We start from the raw sequence: 22,795 nt of genomic DNA, 5'->3' as shown, positions 1-22,795 counted from the left end.
CGGATGTTCATCACACTAATTTATACCAAAGAGGAATATTACTCCAATTTACCACAAAAAATTGTTGTATATTAATATATGACATATTTTAATGTCATTTAATGCACATACACTCCATCTTATTTAATGATTCCACCATTCTTAGGTATTGCATTTGGAATTCATCAGCGAAGTTGCAGGTTGACTAAGAATGATGCAACAATAATTCAGATGAGTGAATTATGGACTGGGCAGGAAACCAAAATATGGCGCCTATTGATTTTAGATCCCGCCATTGTACATTAGCGTCAACGTCACGTCGGCAAAGACACCTCGAGTGACTTTACTGTACTTTGTTGATTTTCTGGTGTCGAGATACAGCAACTGGAATTGACTTGTGTTTTCATTTGAGTATTGAAGTGCATGAAAAATGAAACACATCAGATGGGATACTTAGCGGTGCGTTCTTAGCATTATTAGCATTCTTAAAGTCCACATTTGATTGCAATGCAAGCTGAAACCACAATAAAGACGCAACCCCGACCGATTAAAGTGAGCTTAAATGCTCCAATTAATGTTGCCCTGCAATTAATCACAACACTGTTCCTATAGTCGCCCGGTCTACCATACTCTACTAAAGCCAATAATAGCATTGGTATTAACAAGTGTGGCTGTAGGCAACCTCCTGATGTAGTTTTTTTTTATGATGTTGTGATAATTACAATAGATTCAGCTATTATTCTTATTCTTAAGCTAACAGCGTAAATGCAAGTTTGAAAATTTCCACTGTGGCTGCATTCATGGTTTTTTTAAATTTAAGAAATTTTTAATTTTAACTTTAAGATTAAAACCTAACCCAAAAGGGTCCAAAGTGGGGCCCTAAATACAATTTAACAAGAACCCAACAACAGCAGAAATGGGAAAATTTAACAATTTTGCAAGAATAGAGTCAAAATATTAACAGTAAAAAGTTGTAATGTAAGAGGAATTTTTACGATAATAAATAATATTGTGGAAAAGTTCAGGTGTCTCGCCCGAATTAGCCGGGATTGGCTTGTGAGGATAAGCGGCATAGAAAATTTTGGATGAATGAGACTTTTTTTGTTTGTTTGTTTGTTTGGTTTTTTTGAATGATGAATGAAACTTCATAATATGAGGGAAAAATAACATTGTTTTAGGAGCATAACGTTGAAATATTAACAAAAAATTACGTTTTTTTAAAGTGTTTTTTTAAAGAAACAAACAAAAACAGATGGGGGAAAAGTTGTAATATTATGTAAATAAAGTCTAAGTATGTATGCATGAGAAAAAAGTTGCAATTTTACAAGAATAAAGTCGTAATATTATGAGGAAAGAGTGTCATTTTAGTGAATTTTACTAAAGTAGAAATATTAAAGAAAGAAAAAGTTGTAATTATGAGAAAATGAGGTTTTGGAACCAGTTCTAGCGTAATGTTAAGTTATAACATAATGTAAATAAAGTCAAAATACATTCGGTATACAGGATATTACAGGAAAAACATTTGTTGGAATATTTGTAAAATAAAATAAAAAACAGTAAAAGCTGAAGCAGAGACTAAAATTCCTACAAAGCTGCGATGCAGATTTTTGTGGAAATATATACGTATATATAAGTTAGCATATCTACGTTATCCACATTACGGCTCAGCGTGCTTCTTGTGCGTATGCGTGATGCATTCGTGTACAGCGAGGAAATTCCAACCATATCATGAGTAGATGTACTGCAGCGAAGCTACAGTATCTTATTTTGCCTTCGGGGCGTGTCCCCGCCCGCCCGCCCGCCCGCCTGCCTTCAGTGCTAATAGCCACTTGGCTACTTCCTGCGTGCTGTTTTTAGGTCCTGATGATGTCATAGGAAATGTCCAGATGATGACTTTTCCCTTCAGAATGCTCAGATTGTGTGTAGCCTACCGGGACCGTTTACCGTGTCCGTGTTGAAACCACATGTTGTCATGATGCTGCATTCATGTCACATGCTCAAATGTATCATCTGTTTGATTTCACCTTATTGTTTTATTGTTTCATTTCCTTTGCAAAAGCCCGTGCTTCAAATCTCGGGAATGTCTCCCAAGTTACTAACACGGCTTTTTGTTTTGCTTTGCAGCAAGAGAAGCCCAAGCTGATCGATCCTCTGGACTACGAGGCCGTCATCTCGGAACTGGGAGCCGAGCTCAAGGAAGACCCTCTCAGAGAGCTTCTTCTGTTTCCTGACAACGATTTCACAGTAAGTGTCCGAGCGGCTAATGCAGTCTAATCCCATCATCGTGTAGCTTCCTAAGAGCACGAAAGGGAATTCCCAACATCACGGTAGGATGTGGGAATATGTCAAAAATACTCGGGTTGCATTTAAGAGGACTAAAACGCGGCGATGAATGAATGAATAGACGCTAACAATAACGCAATAGCCCATTTTGTGCACAGCCGCCGCCATGGCAACGCTTTCCCTCTCCATCATCTCATCCCTGCAGGTATCCACGGTGCCCCAAGAGAGAAGGACTCTCAGGTCAGCGGTTCCTGAGGGTGCGGATCTCCAGGCTGAATGTCTGCTGGTCAGACAGGTCATACGCATTCGATGCGCTCTTCCTTCAGAGACGCCTTTTTTTTTTTTTTTTACAAAAGTTCATATTTATTCATATTCGCCTCGCTCTTGCAGGCCTGCAAGTATTACAACTCGGATCTAAACGTGGTCCAGTTTCAGTACGACGACTATGCTGGAGACTACCGCCTGCTGCCAAGGTATTGTCAGCTCAAAATCTGTCCGAAAAATATCTTAGTTTCCCGGTTTAAACGGCACGGTTATATGTATGACGGCGCACAAAGCCGAGTGAAAAACACAAATCCCGCAACGGAACGTCATTAAGTCCTTTAAATAAGTCAAATGGGTCCAGAGATGGGGCTGATCCAAAACTATTCCAACCACAGGAATGTTCACCCTCCGTCCCACGGGTCACCACTGGCAGTTCACACGACCTTTAAAACGACAGGAAGTGCACTTCAAGCAGGATGGAAAGATCTTACAGGCCCTTTTGTTTCTTGGGGAGTTCATGTCATTATATAAAATAGTATATACGAGAACCACATACTAGGAGTACTTTTAAACTACACAAATTCATGGCTAGAGACACTAGGCTGCTTATCCTCACTAAGGTGGCCAGCCAATCGCAGCGTTGGTAATGGTAATGGTAATGGTAATGGTAATGGTTTCATTTCATTTGAACATGCATCAGATTCCAATTGAGTGCATCCCATAATCAGTTCCCAGTTCCACATGTCCAAAAGGAGTAGGAAGAAGCAAAGCTTATTAAATCCTACCCCTCCATCTGGTACTTTTACAATCAGTAACTGTTACATTTGTTCACTTCCTGCTTTCCTAATATAATTGAAGTTATTTATTTCTTTATTTAATTAATTTTTGTATTTTTGAATTTTTTGTATTTTTTAAAATACATTAAAAAAATAAAATATTTTTCATAAATTAAACAAATATTTTTTAAATAATTTTTTTACAATTTTAATTTTATTTTTTTTTCATTTGAACATGCATCAGATTCCAATTGAGTGCATCCCATAATCAGTTCCCAGTTCCACATGTCCAAAAGGAGTAGGAAGAAGCAAAGCTTATTAAATCCTACCCCTCCATCTGATACTTTTACAATCACTAACTGATACATTTGTTCACTTCCTGCCTTCCTAATATAGTTTACGTTTTGTTTTTTTTGTTTTTAAATAATTTAATTAATTTTTATTTTATTGTTGTTTTTATTTTTTAAATTTTTTAAATTTTTTGTCACATACCGAAGTACTCGGTGATATGACCATACAATGACATAATGGGTACCATAGTAACTGTCAATATAGTGATGTATATATATAACTTCCTGTTTTCCAGCATTGACAATATAGTCAGCAAAAAAATATTTGCAATCAAAAGTAAGTACAGCGGAACTTAATTTTTATCATTGAAATAAAGCAGAGATTTATCCAACACTCAAAAATACACAGTGTCCTTAAACCGCCCCAAGGAGAAGACAAGGAGACAGATACAGAGTTGTTCATCGTTCTGCGTGCGTCCTATGAACCGATAAACCACACACACACACGAAATAAAGACGATTAAAAGATTGTCAATCCGGAATCTGTCCATAGTGTCCCAACTCTAAAGTAGTCTTTGGTGTCTTTGGACCCGTGTGGATCAAAGACCGAAATGCATAGAATAAGATTTCACGTTTATGCAACGTTTCCCCCGCATCAACAATGACATCCATACTGGAAATATGCGGCTCCTGTACGCATTTGGTGGTTTCCGCTAAGATTCGTCTGCGTCTGCCAGTCTGAGCATTCTTGCGTCAGCCCGCCGTGGCCGCAAATCCTCCGACTGCGGCCATTATTTTCGACAGCCACGTGACCTTTAGCGCCGGCGCGGCCATTTTTGCACACTAAACAAAGCGTCAGCTTATCTACTGTTGACTCTGAAGCCAAAGGGTCTGCTCCAGGGAGGATTAATCAAGTTAACTCTTTGCGTACTTCATCACCGGCGTTCCGCATCAATATTGTCTCCTGCTTTGGTCCTTTGTAGGAAATTATACAAAGCGGAGAAGCTGCCTTCCCATTCCTTTGAGATCGACTATGAGGACGTGGACAAAGATGAGGTCGGTAATGGCTTCAGTCTTCTGACAAATGCCTTTTAGATGCCGGCGGCGTCCCGGCGTTATGACGCTCAAATCAGTTTAAGTGGAAGCCTTCATGCTGTTACGACGTACTCAAGTGCAGCCTCGTCAGTGTTGACAAACGGCCGACTTCCATCGCATCGATCCGCTGACTGAGGTTGGACTTTACGCGTCCTTTTACAGGATACCACGTCTCTGTCGTCCTCCAAAGGAGGCGGCGGCGGCGGCGGTGGAGGAGGAGGAAGCGGGGGAGGAGGCGGAGGAGGAGTTGGAGTGTTTCGGTCCGGCTGGCTCTACAAGGGCAACTTTAACAGCACCGTCAACAACAGTATCACCGTGCGGGTGAGGATTGTTTTCCTGAAGTGCGCTAGAATTTCATTCATTTTTCCATTTCATAAACAATGAAAATGAATTAGATGATTTAGAAAGAAGGAAGTACATTTTTGCATAGAGGCCTACTATCAACAACTGTCAAGCCTCATTTCGGAGAGCAGCACAAACCGGGTCTAACAAGGATATAAAAACGCTGCGCAAATATCTGAGAGTGTGTGGTTTAAGACAAAGACGCCTCACAAGTCGTCACTAAAGCACTAAATAGTCGCCGTCAAACACCAGTGTCAGTATCAACAATGAAGCGGGCACTTCGGGATACTGGACTTCATGGCAGGACTGCCAAGAAAAAGCCAGATCTCAGACCGGACAAAAAAAATTCCAAGTCGTCCCAAACTTTTAAGCCGTAGTTTCACTCAGATTTAATTGGCTGAGTCGCATCATCATCATCTATTTTGCTCATTTTCCACGCCTGTATTGAGTTATGGACTCTTATAGAGCAGCTACATAAAGCTTTCTAGATCTTCCAGACTCTTTGGATTTCCTAAACTGTTTTAATTTATTGCAAGCACCCATTTTAAGGCCATAAAAACGCTTTAAAAAATTACAGCCTAGGTCTAGGTCCAGGTCCGTGTTGGATGTTTAGCTTAGTGTTCCCTGGTCTACGTAGGATTCAACCCCGCTAACGAACAGACCCGCGTTTCTGTTCCACGTCAAATGATGAATGAAATGTGACAATCGCGTCTCGATGTCGTTGCAAGTCATTCAAGAGGAGATACTTCCAGCTGACTCAGTTGACAGACAACTCTTACATCATGAACTTCTACAAGGACGAGAAGATCTCCAAGGAACCCAAAGGTTGCATCTTTCTCGACTCCTGCACTGGCGTGGTGCAGGTACGCTACAAGTCATCAATTCAAGTCAAGACATCAGACGTGGTGTTTTTAATTAACACATAAACGACCTGATCATTTCTAGAATAATCGTCTAAGGAAGCACGCCTTTGAGCTGAAGATGAACGAGGTCACGTACTTTGTGTTGGCCGCCGAGACCGAGCAAGATATGGAGGAGTGGATCAGCACCTTGACGCGCATCTTGCAGATCACGCCTCACGACGGACCCGCTCCGGACCGCAAGAGTCTGGACCTGTCCGACCATCGCCAGGGTGAGAAATAGTTGCAGGAAGCTACGGATGGATGAATGAATATTATATTAGAAAATATTCCGAGAGTCTAGTCTGGAAGGATAATGTCTTGTGTAGCAGCACACAGAATCCATGACCCTGGTAGCCTTCGTTAGATCCTTAATCCAAAAATATTACTCAGCATTTCTGGTTTATCAGATCTTTTTATGATGTTCATTTTCACTTCCATGGTGTTGGCTTTCCTTTTCTTTGCCGCACTGCCACCTGGGAGACATAATGGAGAGTATAAAGTTAACGAGTAATGTCGTCCTGTCATCCAAAATAAAGTTTTTATTGAATTTATGGGAGCGCAAAACACAAAACGGTTGTACGCTGCTTAACGTGCATTTATAATGCCATCCATCTATTTCTATGCCGCTTACCCTCATGCTGGAGCCTATCCCAGCTGGACAGGTCGCCAGCCAATCGCAGGGGATTTGACCTCTGGGTTTGTTCCTCCTCCAGACGTGTTCGACCTGTCGTTGAGCGACTGCTGTTTGCAGGAGAACGAAGATGCCACGGAAAACGGCATTAACCCTGAGCTAGCTAAGGTGGGCTGCTTTTTTCTATCGTGATTAATTAGAAAAAATTAATCTCCGACAGTAATAATATTGCTAGTTTTTGCTGCAAATTGCTGCAATGTCGTCCTGTCATCCAAAATAAAGTTTTTATTGAATTTATGGGAGCGCAAAACACAAAAAAATGTTGCAATATGGAAGGTTGTACGCTTTAAATTATTATTTATTCAAAATTATTTGAATTATTTGTACAAATTACTGTTTATGCTGTACATTGTTCATATTTGATGTCATCTATTTATTCACCACATTATTATTTATTATTTTACGGGAGCCAGGCAACGACATTTCGTTGGCAATTTCTATCTATTTTTCTATAATTATTTTTCTATAATTTATATAATATATATAATATAATATAATTTATATAATATATATATATATATATATTTATTTATTTTTTTTTCTATAATTATTTTTCTATAATTTATATAATATATATAATATAATATAATTTATATAATATATATATATATATATATATATATTTATTTTTTTTCTATAATTATTTTTCTATAATTTATATAATATATATAATATAATATAATTTATATAATATATATATATATATATATATTTTTTTTTTTCTATAATTATTTTTCTATAATTTATATAATATATATAATATAATATAATTTATATAATATATATATATATATATATATATATATATATATTTTTTTTTCTATAATTATTTTTCTATAATTTATATAATATATAATATAATATAATATATAATTATATATATATTTATTTAATATTATTTTCTATAATTATTTTTCTATAATATTGCTATTTTCCACACAGTGTGTGTAGTTATTTGTAATCATCTACCTATAACCATTTTCCAAATATGTCAGTGTTAAATTGAATGTAAAAAAAAACTTAAGTATAATGAATATATCATCTACACAAAGAACCATGTCATTTGGTAATTACCATTACAAATGGGAAATTGGGTAAAATGACGATTAAAAGCAAAAATCCCCAAATAATTGCACAAATGTGTTTTGCTTTCTTTGAGCGGATGCAAGCCAATAGCATAATTAGCATTGTGGTTTCAAGTAATGATACATCCGCTAAAACCAGCTTTGATGTGACCTCGTGGTGCAGATATAGACGCTAGTGTCTATTCAGAGCGTGCAGCAGCCGTGCGGTTTGTGCTTTTTCAAGGGTGTAATTATCTTTCTCTTTTGCTCCATTGTGTCTTCTTCTCTTCTGCAGTATATCTCAGAGACCGATGAGGGAATTCGATGCGCTCGGAGAGAAGAGAGATTGAATCTTTTCTCGCTTGACCCCGATACTCCTGTACGTACGAACTGCACCGCGTATACTTATATTAGAATTCATACTTAAGCTATAAATCACGTGGTATTTGTCAATGACAGGTGCTGAGGAGCCCACGTGTGGAACACCCATCCAGCGAAAACACCACAGTGCGTCCTTTTGAGGAGAAACTGGGCAGAAGGTTCATGGTGACCTGCCGATCCCTCAACTTTATGCTGCAGGGCTGCATCAGCGAGACGGAAACAGGACCGGTCACTAACGTAGGAAGCGTTATTCGTCATTATTCTTGGTGTTTGGACACCAGCACAATCTGGGTCTAACAAGGACAGAAAAACGATGCACATCTAAAAATCTAAACTAAAATCTCTTACCATGCTGTTAACTACTCCCTTCAGAGAGCAGCACAAACTGGGTCTAACAAGGACAGAAAAACACTGCACAAATATCTGAGAGTGTGTAGTTTAAGACAAAGACCTGGCAGCTGCACCAAATACAGTAAACCTCGGATATATCGGACTCGGATATATCGGAAATTGGCTCACAACGGACAGATAAAAAAGAAGCGATTTTTCTGTAATGCATTTCCAATAAAAATTAATTGCATATATCGGATTTTTTATAACGGATTAGGCCTATTTCGGACAAAATCTCCAGTCCCGTTCCAATGCATTTCCATGAAATTTCCCTGGCATATATCGGATGGCCGCATCGTGGCGCTCCGATTCGCCGAATCGTGACAGGCCGCTATACGACGTCATTTGCAGCGTTTGCAGCGTTGCCTGCGCGTCCAGGTACATTGGAAACATAGTCAAGGAAGTGCCTTTTTATAACGGATAAAATCCCATTTACGCATATACCGGATATAAATCCCATATATGCGTAAAACGGACATTTTCCGGTATACGCATATAACGGATTTCGCTTATATCGAAAAACAAAACCAGTGGGAACAATTGAATCCGATATATCCGAGGTTTACTGTAGTAGTATCAACAGCGAAGCTTGGATTGCCAAGAAAAAGCCAGATCTCAGACTAGCCAAAAACATTCCCAAGTGATCCCAAACTTTTGAGCGGTAGTGTATTATAACATGGATTTCAGAGTGGTACAGAAGGACCCAAACATTAGCAATACTAGCTTAACTATGTGAGCTACAGTGCTAACCAACTGGCTTAGCTGTGTTGTTGGGTTATGAGTTTCCGGAATTGAGCCCCCGCATGTGTAGGCATTAGCTTCAGGCTACATTTTAAGATGCTTGAGGCAGTATCTGTTACGCATGTTGGGGATGAGACGGGAACCCGGTCTCTAAACTAAAACTAGCAACAGGTGAATGTAATCAAGAAAGTACTAACAAGGACATAAAAACGCTACTGTCACGCAGTATCACGTCAAGAATGACAAATTTGATACCCTGTCTTCCACCAGATTGAGCCTTTCTTCGTGTCGTTAGCACTGTTGGATATAAGAGATGGGAGGAAGGTATCTGCTGACTTCCACGTGGACCTCAACCAGGAGGCCGTTCGTCAGATGCTGGGGGGCCTCAGTAACGGGTCATGCAGTGCGGGCACTGGTTCAGGAGCTCAGGAGAACGGCCTGTGCTCTCCTGTGGAGAAGAATTCAGGAGATAGTCATCCTCATGTGGAGTTGGAGCACTGGTTATGCTTTCCTAAACAGGTACCAGCAAACCGTAACACCAAAAGTTGTTGTTGTTGGGAATTGAATAATATGTTTTTGGCATGCAATCCATGCAGGCCATATTCTCGTTGACCAACCCTCACGTGGATATAGTGATGGTGGCCAGAATAGAGAAGGTGCTGATGGGTAACATCGCTTGTGGGACCGAGCCGTACATCAAGAACACAGACTCCAGCAAGGTCAGAAAGTCTTTTTCTGCAATTTTGCTGCATGCTTTGAATGGGAAATAGTATTGCCATCTAGTGGACAAATAGAAATAGCCAGTAGTGCAAAATTGAAATGTAATCGAATTATTTATTGCAACTTTTAACCTAACAAAAAAGTACAAAACATTGGAACTTTTGGGGAAAAACCCGGTGGAACCACTAAATTTTTTTCAGTGTTCCAAAATATTTTGTTACCTCCACCAAGTGCAGTACAAAGCGTAAGATGAGGTTATGTTTCTGTTGCCGTTTATCTCGTTGTCTGTTTCAATTCTGAATGGAATTGGATGAAAATGTCAGGAATTGTCGGAAATTGGGGCTGCACGGCGGTCGAGTGGTTAGCGCGCAGACCTCACAGCGAGGAGACCAGGGTTCAATTGACCCTCGGCCATCTCTGTGTGGAGTTTGCATGTTCTCCCCGTGCATGCGTGGGTTTTCTCCGGGTACTCCGGTTTCCTCCCACATTCCAAAAACATGCTAGGTTAATTTGCCACTCCAAATTGTCCATAGGTATGAATGTGAGTGTGAATGGTTGTTTGTCTATATGTGCCCTGGGATTGGTCAGACTGGCCACCAGTCCAGGGTGTACCCCGCCTCTCGCCCGAAGACAGCTGGGATAGGCTCCAGCACCCGCCATGACCCTTGTGAGGAAAAGCGGTAGAAAATGAATGAATGAGTTCTCCTCCTATTTTGTGTGGAAGTGGTAACTTTTTGGCTTGTTATTTTGTCTTTTCCCACCCTCGGCCATCTCCACCTGGAGTTTGCATGTTCTCCCCGTGCATGCGTGGGTTTTCTCTGGTTTTACTCCGGTTTCCTCCCACATTCCAAAAACATGCTAGGTTAATTAGCCACTCCAAATTGTCCATAGGTATGAATGTGAGTGTGAATGGTTGTTTGTTTATATGTGCCCTGTGATTGGCTGGCCACCATGAATGAATGAATGAATGTTATGCGTTTGCATGCTAATGCTAGTATTGCTAGCATGTTAACATTGGCATTGTAGCATTGACTCAGCACTATCATGCTCATTGTTAGCATGTTAGCATGAGTGTGAATGGTTGTTTGTCTATATGTGCCCTGTGATTGGCCGACCACCAGTCCAAGGTGGACCCCGCCTCTTGCCTGAAGACAGCTGGGATAGGCTCCAGCGGTAGAAAACGAACGAATGAATGAATGTTATACGTTTGCATGCTAATGCTAGTATTGCTAGCATGTTAACATTGGCATTGTAGCATTTTTAGCCATTTTAATATTCACGACTTAGCACTATCATGCTTATTGTTAGCATGTTAGCATGAGTGTGAATGGTTGTTTGTCTATATGTGCCCTGTGAATGGCTGGCCACCAGACAGCTGGGATAGGCTCCAGCAGTAGAAAATGAATGAATGGAAAAATGGAAATTGGATATGGAAGAACTGATTCAATTATGGGAGTGATTCGGATTACCGTCTGGATCCAGGAATTTTTTTTAAGAATTCTTTAGCATTTTCAACATTTGTGCAAATACAGGACTAATTTCCAAAATATCAAAGACTGATCCAAAAAAAAAAATTAGGATTATTATTTTGGTGTCAGTCACAATTGGGGGGGTACTGTTGCGCTCTCCAAAGTGCTTCTCTAGTTGAGTAGATTTGTGGACATTCTGTGCTTTGTTGGGGTTAAGGTTACAAATACTGTAATATTTTTTTAGCACATGCTGCCGTTGTGATCACATGGGTTCTGCATCCTGAATATAAAATATAAGTGACGGAACACAGTCTCAAAATTTTAGATTAAGGTCAATACAATCCAATCAATATTGGATCTGGACACTCCTAGTTTTACGGGTTTCTTGCTAAGAATTCCTTCTGCTTCCTCGTACAGACCGTCCAAAAGATTCTAAAATCCAATAAACAGTTCTGTGGTAAGCTGGGAAAATACCGAATGCCCTTTGCTTGGTCTGTCAGGTCAGTATCACTCAACACAACGTGATCATTTCCATCATTTCTGTTCCATAACCTTTCTTATTTTATCTGAAAAGGTCCCTTTTTAAAGACAACCACGGGGCACTGGACCGAGAGTCTCGTTTCTCACCTCTCTTCAAACAGGAGAGCAACAAGATTTCTACAGAAGACCTGATTAAGCTTGTGTCCGAGTACAGAAGGTAAAGAAACTCACTTTGAATCCTTCAAGACATCATTTTTATAACATTTTCATCAAAACCAGAGCTGAGAAGACCAGCAAGCTTCAGACCATTCCCGGGACTCTGGACATCACAGTGGACTATGTTCCGTTGGAGCTTCCAAGTACGACCGCTTGACACACCTTTCTCTCAGATTCTGCTTTTTCTCTCTCCGAACATCTCATTGGTATTTTCAGACTGTGTGACGTCCTCCTACATCCCAGTGAAGCCCTTTGAGGATCTGAGCAAACACCAGCCCACCGTGGAGGTGGAGGAGTTTGTCCAAGACACCACCAAGTTCACTCAGCCGTACCGCGTCTACAGGAACCACATCTACGTCTACCCCAAGCATCTCAAATACGACAGCCAGAAGAGCTTTGCCAAGGTAAAGCTGTGGCGGCGTTTAGCTTTTATTTCCGTCAAACATCTCATCCACGGTTGTCAAGACAGTTGTCCTCAAAACAAGATACTGTTTAACCTAAATTATAAGACTGTATTTTTTTTCCCTGAAAAAGTCTAAAAACACCAACAGGTGGCGCCAAATGCGAGTCAGAGCTTTTTTTCCTGTCACTCACACCAGCGACATGGAAAGATACGTCTTCTGAATATTATTATGTCTCGAAACAGACCTTAAAAAATACTACTTCTACTTCTGGATATGGACTTCTCTACTACGTCTGATATTCAGGTCAATATGCTTTACAGATACATATTAAAAATATGAATATGAATTGAATGGGTTGCCAGTTAAACTATTGTCGCCTTAAGATAAACAAAAAAATTCCAATAAAATATGATCCAAAATTCAAACACTGGTATTTTGCTAAGCATATATAAGGTACGGACATACCTTGGTTTTCAATGAAAGTTCCGCCCCAGTTTTCATACATGGTCTCAGTTAAAGGTCAATCCTGCTGAAGAAATGAAAAATCAAGGACGCTGATGGTGTGAAAAATCACAAATGGTGGTAGAAGATGAGGGGCCATGGTCTCCGCCCGCATTCGTCTTCTTGTTTTCATCTGAAATGAATAGAATTAGTTATTATTTAGTTATTATTAGTTATGTTTCATTGTTTTCAAATTAACAACAGCTACTTGTTGACTATGACTTATGACTTATGTCTTCTTTGTGGACTTTTAAGTGTCCACCAGTGGTCCGCCAATCACATTTTGAGACCCCCTGGCCCCCCTATTGTTTAGTATCAAACTAGAGTCATTATATTTATTTACGTAATCATATCTGATTACATTTCCTCTGCCGTTATTTATGTACGGTATTATGGGTTATAGTGGTCTTTCTGTCCACAGGCTCGTAATCTAGCAGTCTACGTGGAGTTCCGCAGCTCCGATGAAGAACTCGCCAAACCTTTAAAGGTAACATGCTCTCAAAAAAAACATAAGCATGGCTTTTATTTTGAAAAGACACCCAATTTGTCCATTTGTCTTTTTCAGTGCATTTACGGCAAGCCGGGAGGTCCAGTTTTCACCTCAGCAGCCTGTTCCACCGTCCTGCATCACTCTCAGAACCCCGACTTCTACGACGAGGTGGACTCAGCGCACTTGGTTCTTGCGGCAAGAACACAAAACTCAATAGAAGTTTTCTTCCATGCCCAAAAGGTGAAGATCGAGCTCCCGACCCAACTCCACGAAAAGCACCATCTGCTCTTCTCGTTTTACCATGTGACTTGCGACATCAATGCAAAGACCAACGCTAAGAGGAAAGAAGCCCTGGAGACCCCTGGTGAGCATCAATAGATTATGGCTTCTTCAGTAGTAGTATTTTTCACAACATTGAGTATCCTGTGTTGTGTCTGTGGATTTATAGTGGGATACTCTTGGCTGCCTCTCCTCAAAGATGGTCGTCTGTCATCTCAGGAGTTCAACATCTCTGTCTCCAGTAACCTGCCGCCTGGTTACCTGGCAATAAAAGAGGCCGGCAACACCAAGGTAATGGTAATGGTAATGGTAATGGTAATGGTAATGGTAATGGTAATGGTTAAATGTTATTAGAACATGCATCAGATTCCACATGTCCAAAAGGAGTAGGAAGAAGCAAAGCTTATTTTTTTACAATCACTAACTGTTACATTTGTTCACTTCCTGCTTTCCTAATATAATTGAAGTTACTTATTTCTTTATTTAATTAATTTTTGTATTTTTTTATTACTTATTTTAGTTTTTAAATACATTTTTGTTTTTTTTAATACATTTAAAAAAATAATATTTTTTAAATATATTTTTAAATTTTTTAAATTCTTTTTATTTTTTTAATAATTTTTACAAATTTTAATTTAAATTTTTTTCATGTGAACATGCATCAGATTCCAATTGAGTGCATCCCATAATCAGTTCCCAGTTCCACATGTCCAAAAGGAGTAGGAAGAAGCAAAGCTTATTAAATCCTACCCCTCCATCTGGTACTTTTACAATCACTAACTGTTACATTTGTTCACTTCCTGCTTTCCTAATATAATTGAAGTTATTTATTTCTTTATTTAAATAATTTTTGTATTTTTTTATTACTTATTTTAGTTTTTTTAAATACATTTTTGTATTTTTTAATACATTTTTTTAAAAAGAATATTATTTTTAAATATATTTTTAATTTTTTTTTAATTCTTTTTATTTTTTAAATAATTTTTAAAAATTTTAATTTACATTTTTTTCATGTGAACATGCATCAGATTCCAATTGAGTGCATCCCATAATCAGTTCCCAGTTCCACATGTCCAAAAGGAGTAGGAAGAAGCAAAGCTTATTAAATCCTACCCCTCCATCTGGTACTTTTACAATCAGTAATCAGTAACTGTTACATTTGTTCACTTCCTGCTTTCCTAATATAATTGAAATTATTCATTTCTTTATTTAATTAATTTTGTATTTTTTTAAATTACTTATTTTAGTTTTTTAAATACATTTTTGTATTTTTAAACACATTTTTTTTAATTTACATATTTTTTTATTTTTTTATTCTTTTTATTTTTAAATAATTTTTAAAAATTTTAATTTCAATTTTTTTCATTTGAACATGCATCAGATTCCAATTGAGTGCATCCCATAATCAGTTCCCAGTTCCACATGTCCAAAAGGAGTAGGAAGAAGCAAAGCTTATTAAATCCTACCCCTCCATCTGGTACTTTTACAATCACTAACTGTTACATTTGTTCACTTCCTGCTTTCCTAATATAGTTAAAAAATGTAATTTAATTTTAATTTATTTTATTTTTTTACTTTATTTTTATCACGTAGTGAAGTAGGAAGTATCATCCGCAAATAATACCAGCTTTTTAAGTCATTCGTAACTTTGGATATATCATTGATGTACAAGTTGAACAGCTTTAGCCCCAGTATTGACCCCTGGGGAACTCCTGGGGAAGGTGAGGGAATAGAAGGTTATGTGGAGTTTAAACGTTGGACAAGTCGGACATTTTGAGTCTGCTCAAATGGTCAAGTTTTGTGCCCCGAACTGTGGCGGGAACGTTTTTCATAACGCCGCCATAAAAATAATAACACGGGCAACACGGTAGAGTCGCATCTTTTGACAAATGAGGCCCACGGTTGACGTGATGTGTGCGCTTTGCAGAATGGAGCTGATGTGAAATGGGTGGACGGGGCCAAGGCCATCTTCAAAGTGTGCACCACTGTGGTGTCAACTGTATACACTCAGGTAAACCTTGTAGAAGCACATACTGTATGTTTGGCAAAGAACATTTCCTTAATAACTTGGATGTGTTTCTACTGCATTCCTTTTCTTCCGCCAGGACCCCCACCTGAACAGATTTTTCCAGCAGTGCCAGAAAAGAGAGCTGGACCTCTCGCTACCTCCTACCTCCTATTTCCTCAACTGCCTGAAGGTTAGAGGAAAAAACCACTTCCTATGCCCTATTGAGTGATTTCTCAATAAGGCCAAATTATTCCACATCTAATCAGTGAAACATTACCGTATGTCAGACTTCATTTTGCGGTGGCGAGCCTTTTTTTTACTGGTTGTACTCGCTCCCTTTTTCCTCCTGCCTCTCTTCCACCCTCTTCCAGGGTCTCCTGAGTATGGAGAAAATCCCAGTGATCATCAGATTTCTGCCGGTGCTTTTCAACCAGCTCTTCAAGGTTCTGACTCAGACTGACAATGATGAGGTCACTACTGCCACCACCAGGTAGACTACTGCCATTACGGAGGGGGGGGGGCAGAACATATATTTAATACACACACTATTTTATGCTTATAATTTTCCTTGAATTATTTGTCCCTTTTTTCAGTAGCACTATAAACATCAGACCACATCAAAGCATATCATTTAATTTAACAGTTTTTTTTTTTTTACCAAATAAGACATCCAACTTGCAAGTCATGTTGCCAGTTTCTATGTTAAAAGTAGAAATACTTACAAAGCAACTGGCGGGCCAGATTCAAATGCTTGGCGCGCCGCATGTGGCCCCCGGGCCGTAGTTTGCCCACCCCTGGTCTATGTCATGTAGCGTAATCCTGCACCACTATGCACTTCCAATTTCGTAGCTTCATTCTGTAGGTAGATATAGAATATATAAATACAGACCACCAGTAATCAAAATATGCATTATAATTATTATTTTTTTTTCATTATTTTTTCTTTTTTTATTTTCGTGCATAAAAATGACAAAATGAAGTAAAATGCAATAGAAGGCATTCAGAAGGCACACTCAAAAATGTCGTGATGATGTGTAGTATTACAGAGTGGTCACTAGTAATGATACTGTAATATTCAGTGAGACACACAAGCACCAGACCAGACCAGAACAGATTTGAATGATCAGTCACAATAATTTTTAACATGGGCTTATGGTGCGACCGTAACCAATGCTAAGCTAAAAATCAACTCTGAACTCGTCACTTCCTGTCCCCCTCCACTCAGCTCCCTAGCACTGGAACACATTGTGAACATATCGAACAAAGCAAAATTTGTTCTCAATCGGAAATCACTCCACACTCTTTATTGCTCTCTGGTTCTACCATATCTTACTTATTGTGTGGAAATATGGGCTAATAACTATAAAAGCAATCTTCACTGGCTAAATGTACTGCAAAAAAGGTCAGTAAGGATAATTCATAATGCCGCCTACAGAGAACATACTAACTCCTTATTTCTAAAATCACAAATACTTCAACTTGCTGATATAGTTCATCTTCAAACAGCTCAAATAATGCATAAGGCTAAAAATAAGCAATTAGCTAAAAATGTCATCCAATACTTCTCTACAAGAGAGGAGAAATATGATTTTTAAAAAATAAAAAATTTTAAAAATTAAAAAAACAATAATAATAAAAATCAATAAAATAAAATTTAATTAAATTAATTGAAAACAAAACAAAACAAAAAAAAACTGAAACTATATTAGGAAAGCAGGAAGTGAACAAATGTAAGAGTTAGTGATTGTAAAAGTACCAGATGGAGGGGTAGGATTTAATAAGCTTTGCTTCTTCCTACTCCTTTTGGACATGTGGAACTGGGAACTGATTATGGGATGCACTCAATTGGAATCTGATGCATGTTCAAATGAAAGAAATTAAAAAATATATATTTGAAGAAAATATATATTCAAAAAATATATATATATATTTATAAAAATATTTAAAAAACATTTAAAAATGTATTTAAAAAAATACAAAATTTATTTAAAAAATACAAAAATGTATTTAAAAAATACAAAAATTAATTAAATAAAGAAATAAATAACTTCAATTATATTAGGAAAACAGGAAGTGAACAAATGTAACAGTTAGTGATTGTAAAAGTACCAGATGGAGGGGTAGGATTTAATAAGCTTTGCTTCTTCCTACTCCTTTTGGACATGTGGAACTGGGAACTGATTATGGGATGCACTCAATTGGAATCTGATGCATGTTCAAATGAAATGAAACCATTACCATTACCATTACCATTACCATTACCAACCTTGTTTGTGTTTGCAGAGTGCTGGTCCACATTGTTTCCAAGTGCCATGATGAGAACCTTGATCATTATCTGCACTCCTATATTAAGGTATGCTGGCATGTGTGGGATGTCATATGATCCTTGCATGACACCACGACTTCACACACGTCTTTGTTTGCTGGAAGGCAAAAAAAAACACGCACAAAAAAGAACATTACTTGTGGATACGGAGTAAAAAATGAAGAGTCAGAAAAGCTACTTGAGTAGGACACAAACCGGGACATTGTCTCAGTCAGAAAGACCACAATCATATTTCCTTGTCGGCGTCAGTGTTGTAAAACTGCGAGGGAATTTGTGGCGGAGACAAATGGAGGAGGACTTTGCAGCAAGGCTGACGGAGCTGCTGTTGCCGTGGTAACAGATTGGCACAATATTCAGCGCTCTCCGTGTGTGTTCTCCCTGTTTGAAAAGATGGAGAGGGTTGTAATTCACCGCAGCATGAATGGAGAAGGCTGCTATTCACGTGGGGAAGGCTATACCGTCGTAACATGAATGAAGGCTATTTGCTTACATGATTTTCATCGTTTTTTATGTATTTATAATTGGGATTCAATGGTTGATGATTAACTGTGTTCATAATAATTGATGATTGACAGTCTGACGGCTGATTCCACCTGAACTCTAGACCATGACTTTGAGTTTTAAGGCATTTGGAATAACCGATTCCCTTACGTGTGTAGTACGTGTTCAAGTCCGAGGCCCACGGCTTCAGGACGGTGCACGAGGAGTTGGCCAAAGGCGTGACTTTTGACCTGAAGAGCAACGAGCAAGCGGCAGTAAGGAACGTCTTGAAGGTTAGTGTCACATGACCTTCATGCATGCATGAATGCGTTAAAATAGCGCTGTCGATGTCTCCTTCAGTTTTCCTGGTTCTTCTTTGAACTGATTGTCAAGTCCATGGCCCAACATCTGGTGGACTCGGACAAGGTGAAGGTAATGGGGGTGTATCGGTTATGAAAATGAAATCCATACCGAAGAGTAACCTTAGCGTCTTTCTTGTCAGCTTCCAAGGCCGCAGCGTTTCCCCTCGTCCTACCAGAGCCGTGTGGAGACGCTGGTGGAGACGGTGTCTGATCACATTTTCTGGAAGAACAAAGACCTGGCAGATGAGACACGCAGCGCCAACTTAGCCGTGGCAGCTTTTGTCAAGGTAGTAATGTTTGCCTTCCAAAAATATATCTATACAGTATATTATTTCAACGGCGTGAGTAAGTGAAAAACTCGCATGGTGTTTCTCCTGCAGCGTTGCTTCACTCTGATGGACAGAGGCTTCACCTTCAAACTGATCAGCAACTACATCAACATGATCACGGCAACTGACAGCAAGGTGCAAACCCCGACAGAGAATGACAAAATATCAAATACAACCTTGGTTAGCATCATTAACTCTTTCCAGAAGGACTCTAACCAAAACAAACATAAGAAATAACGTAAATGCAATTACAGTTTTACACGCACAAAAACATTCTAAATGCGTACAAATACACATAAATTATGAAGGAAATGGATGAATTAACATTTATTTTTACCGTCACTGATGAAAAAAATAGCATAGACCAGCTAGAGACCCGCGACCAGCATGACCAGCATATGTTGTGTTTTTGTGCTGGTCTGACCAACATACCAGCATAGCTTTTGTTTCCGTGGTCTGGAGGACCAGCATAGAAACAAGAACACAACGTATGCTGGTCTATGCTGGTAGCAGGTCTGTGCTGGTAGCGGGTCTATGCTGGTAGCGGGTCTATGAAAACACGTTTTGGGACTTTTTGACTATTAGAGTCAATCGCTGAAGACATCGTAGACATCGTAGACGTAGCTACGTAGCCGATGTCTGGGTCCGGTTGCTATTTTGTTAGCAAGCTAGCTTTTTGTTAAACGCCAAGGAGGTTGTAGCTAACAATACAGTAAACCTGGGATATATCGGATTCAATTGTTCCCACTGGTTTTGTCCGATATAAGCGAAATCCGTTATATGCGTATACCGGAAAATGTCCGTTTTACGCATATATGGGATTTATATCCGGTATATGCGTAAATGGGATTTTATCCGTTATAAAAAGGCACTTCCTTGACTATGTTTCCAATGTACCTGGACGCGCAGGCAACGCTGCAAACGCTGCAAATGACGTCGTATAGCGGCCTGTCACCATTCGGCCAATCGGAGCGCCACGATGCGGCCATCCGATATATGCCAGGGAAATTTCATGGAAATGCATTGGAACGGGACTGGAGATTTTGTCCGAAATAGGCGGAATCCGTTATAAAAAATCCGATATATGCAATGAATTTTTATTGGAAATGCATTACAGAAAAATCGCTTCTTTTTTATCTGTCCGTTGTGAGCGAATTTCCGATATATCCGAGGTTTACTGTACATCAAAAACCCAGTTCAGACTCACACAAGCCAAATGGAAAATGTACTTAAACCGGGGCGACATTGTTGACTTTAACTGAAAAACACGCTTAACGGAGCAGATGCTAACTGGAACCTCAGTGTTCATACACTTCGGTTTTAGGGGAAAGTACCGTATGTCTCGGCCAAACATGTCAGAATTTTGACGATTGGAATGGAAAAGTTCCTAGTTGACACCGGTTCCAGGGGGAACGCTTTAAAGGAGACACATTACAAAACTTTGTTGGGTTTTCTCATACTTTTGTGAGTCTGGAACGGATTTGTTGGATTGATATTATTTCTTATAGACAAAAATTTAGACTAATGAGGAAAACGAGGTTCCGCCTGGTACTGTATACAGTCCAAATAAGGTTTGCGCAATGAATCCATGAGTCTCTCCTGTGTCCAGGTGTTATGCGAACTGAAGTTTGAGTTCCTGAGAGAGGTGTGCAACCACGAGCACTACATTCCGCTCAGCTTGCCCCTGCCCTCCGCTCGCATCTCAGGTAGTAGGCGGGGCCACTGTGTTCTTTGTGTGTTAACAGCACCTTCATGCACCGAGTTTGTCGCTCGCTGTCATTTGTCTGTTATGGTAACAAGCTCTCTTTCTTTTCTACCCTGTCGCTCTTTCTTGATGTGTATGTCCATGTCAGACCATGCATCCCCAGAGCCACAAAGCACTCATGGTAAATATGTGCACTCTAGTTTGGGTGTGCATCCATGACATTATCGTGATGACGTCTCCAACACATCAAGCGGCTTACTTCTTCTCTATCGCAGCCTCGGTGCCCGAGTACAACCTGACCGGAGAGTTCTGCAGGAAGCATTTCATGACGGGACTGCTGTTGCGAGAGCTCGGGCTGGCCCTGCAGGACGAGCAGGACCTCAGGCACCTGGCTTTGGCCACCCTGAAGACCCTCATGGCCAAGCACTCACTGGATGCACGCTACGCCACCAAGGTGAGAAGAACTGGACCGCCTACCTCCATGAGCATCTTCTCCTGTCATTTGGGGTTTAGTCACACATAGATTAGTTAGCCCTTCTCTCTTTAATTGCTGTTGTTTGTCATTATCAGCTTCCAAAAAGCACGACGGATCAGAACATGTGTGATGTCTTCTTACTTTCAGGAGAAGCAAGCAAGAATAGCATCTCTCTATCTTCCTCTCTATGGTCTGATCCTGGACAACATGCCTCGCTTCTTCCTCAGGGACCTTTTCCCCATTTACTTGACCTCCAGCAATCAGGTACAGGTCACTTAGCAATTTATTTTTAATTATTGTTATTATACATTTAAATGTATACTATTTATAATAGTATACATTTAAATGTATACGATTTATAATAGTATAAATAGTAAAGTACAATTTATAATATTTATTTATTTATAATATTATTATAATGATGTGTTATGATGATAATAATAAGAAGAAGAAGACGTAGATGAAAATGAAGCTGTCACAGCCTGGTATTATTATATGTTTATATGTATAATATTTATAATACTATTTATATATTATTTATAATATTATTATCATAATGTATTATGATGATACATTATGATGATAATATTATAAAATATTATTATTATACATTTATATGTATAATATTTATATTATTTATATATTATTTATAATATAATTAGAATGTATTATGATAATAATAATATTAATAATAATGATGATGATGATAATAATACTAGGCTGTGACAGCTTCATTTTCATCTATGTCTTCTTATTATTATCATAATACATTATAATAATATTATAAATAATATATAAATAATGTAAATATTATACATTATGATGATAATAATAATATTATAAAATATTATTATACATTTATATGTATAATATTTATAATATTATTTATAATATAATTGTAATGCATTATGATAATAATATTAATAATAATGATGATGATGATAATAATACCAGGCTGTGACAGCTTCATTTTCATCTACGTCTTCTTCTTATTATTATTATTATCATCATCATGTATAATATTTATATTATTTATAATATTATTATAATAATGTAATATACATTATTATACATTTATATGTATAATATTTATAATATAATTATAATGTATTATGATGATAATATTAATAATAATAATAATGATGATGATGATAATAATCATACCAGGCTGTGACAGCTTCATTTTCATCTACGTCTTCTTGTGACTTGCAGGGCTCCCGAGACGACCTCAGCGTAGGAGGGGTCGTGGCCGCAGGGACGCTGCCCGTCACTCGCCACGGCAACTCCGTGGACGCCTCCTTTTCCAAAGAGGTGCTCAACTCCATCACAGGTATCGTGTGCTACTGTACGTTT

The 22,795-nt window shown here is 38.6% G+C and overlaps 1 protein-coding gene and 1 long non-coding RNA gene across 11 annotated transcripts in view; one reads left to right on the top strand and one right to left on the bottom strand.

The window, feature by feature from the left end:
• Positions 1-22,795, top strand: part of dock10 (dedicator of cytokinesis 10) — a 77,907-nt gene that overhangs the window by 34,947 nt on the left and 20,165 nt on the right. For 5 of the 8 annotated variants that reach the window (XM_058079072.1, XM_058079075.1, XM_058079074.1 and 2 more), the window contains 33 exons: positions 2,104-2,223; positions 2,468-2,557; positions 2,653-2,735; positions 4,576-4,648; positions 4,850-5,008; positions 5,758-5,892; positions 5,975-6,161; positions 6,645-6,730; positions 7,982-8,065; positions 8,146-8,304; positions 9,469-9,717; positions 9,795-9,917; positions 11,805-11,887; positions 11,962-12,084; positions 12,147-12,226; positions 12,300-12,487; positions 13,410-13,475; positions 13,554-13,646; positions 13,719-13,842; positions 13,927-14,048; positions 15,685-15,768; positions 15,863-15,955; positions 16,137-16,255; positions 18,049-18,118; positions 18,751-18,864; positions 18,932-19,003; positions 19,074-19,220; positions 19,314-19,397; positions 20,872-20,968; positions 21,116-21,148; positions 21,243-21,421; positions 21,590-21,706; positions 22,655-22,772. In XM_058079072.1, the coding sequence (XP_057935055.1) occupies positions 2,104-2,223; positions 2,468-2,557; positions 2,653-2,735; positions 4,576-4,648; positions 4,850-5,008; positions 5,758-5,892; positions 5,975-6,161; positions 6,645-6,730; positions 7,982-8,065; positions 8,146-8,304; positions 9,469-9,717; positions 9,795-9,917; positions 11,805-11,887; positions 11,962-12,084; positions 12,147-12,226; positions 12,300-12,487; positions 13,410-13,475; positions 13,554-13,646; positions 13,719-13,842; positions 13,927-14,048; positions 15,685-15,768; positions 15,863-15,955; positions 16,137-16,255; positions 18,049-18,118; positions 18,751-18,864; positions 18,932-19,003; positions 19,074-19,220; positions 19,314-19,397; positions 20,872-20,968; positions 21,116-21,148; positions 21,243-21,421; positions 21,590-21,706; positions 22,655-22,772 (3,754 nt within the window). Of the gene's footprint in view, positions 1-2,103; positions 2,224-2,467; positions 2,558-2,652; positions 2,736-4,575; positions 4,649-4,849; positions 5,009-5,757; positions 5,893-5,974; positions 6,162-6,644; positions 6,731-7,981; positions 8,066-8,145; positions 8,305-9,468; positions 9,718-9,794; positions 9,918-11,804; positions 11,888-11,961; positions 12,085-12,146; positions 12,227-12,299; positions 12,488-13,409; positions 13,476-13,553; positions 13,647-13,718; positions 13,843-13,926; positions 14,049-15,684; positions 15,769-15,862; positions 15,956-16,136; positions 16,256-18,048; positions 18,119-18,750; positions 18,865-18,931; positions 19,004-19,073; positions 19,221-19,313; positions 19,398-20,871; positions 20,969-21,115; positions 21,149-21,242; positions 21,422-21,589; positions 21,707-22,654; positions 22,773-22,795 lie in introns of those variants that run through there. The other 3 variants (XM_058079069.1, XM_058079070.1, XM_058079076.1) reach the window with 3 other exon arrangements.
• LOC131134148 (uncharacterized) lies at positions 3,547-22,781 on the bottom strand. 3 transcript variants are annotated; one of them, XR_009131347.1, is made up of 11 exons: positions 22,607-22,781; positions 21,227-21,462; positions 19,043-19,153; positions 18,743-18,822; positions 18,287-18,469; positions 18,032-18,188; positions 16,488-16,621; positions 16,043-16,142; positions 12,953-13,121; positions 9,454-9,646; positions 3,547-6,404 (listed from the first exon to the last, which is right to left on the bottom strand). It is a non-coding gene; the product is annotated as an uncharacterized LOC131134148 (long non-coding RNA). The 3 variants fall into 3 exon arrangements; XR_009131345.1 differs by lacking the exon at positions 16,043-16,142; XR_009131346.1 differs by lacking the exons at positions 16,043-16,142; positions 22,607-22,781 and adding an exon at positions 21,584-21,679.

The sequence above is a fragment of the Doryrhamphus excisus genome, chromosome 8 (assembly GCF_030265055.1).
Source record: "Doryrhamphus excisus isolate RoL2022-K1 chromosome 8, RoL_Dexc_1.0, whole genome shotgun sequence".
NCBI classification, from domain to species: Eukaryota; Metazoa; Chordata; class Actinopteri; order Syngnathiformes; family Syngnathidae; genus Doryrhamphus; species Doryrhamphus excisus.
This window is presented reverse-complemented; position numbering and strand designations above follow the sequence as displayed.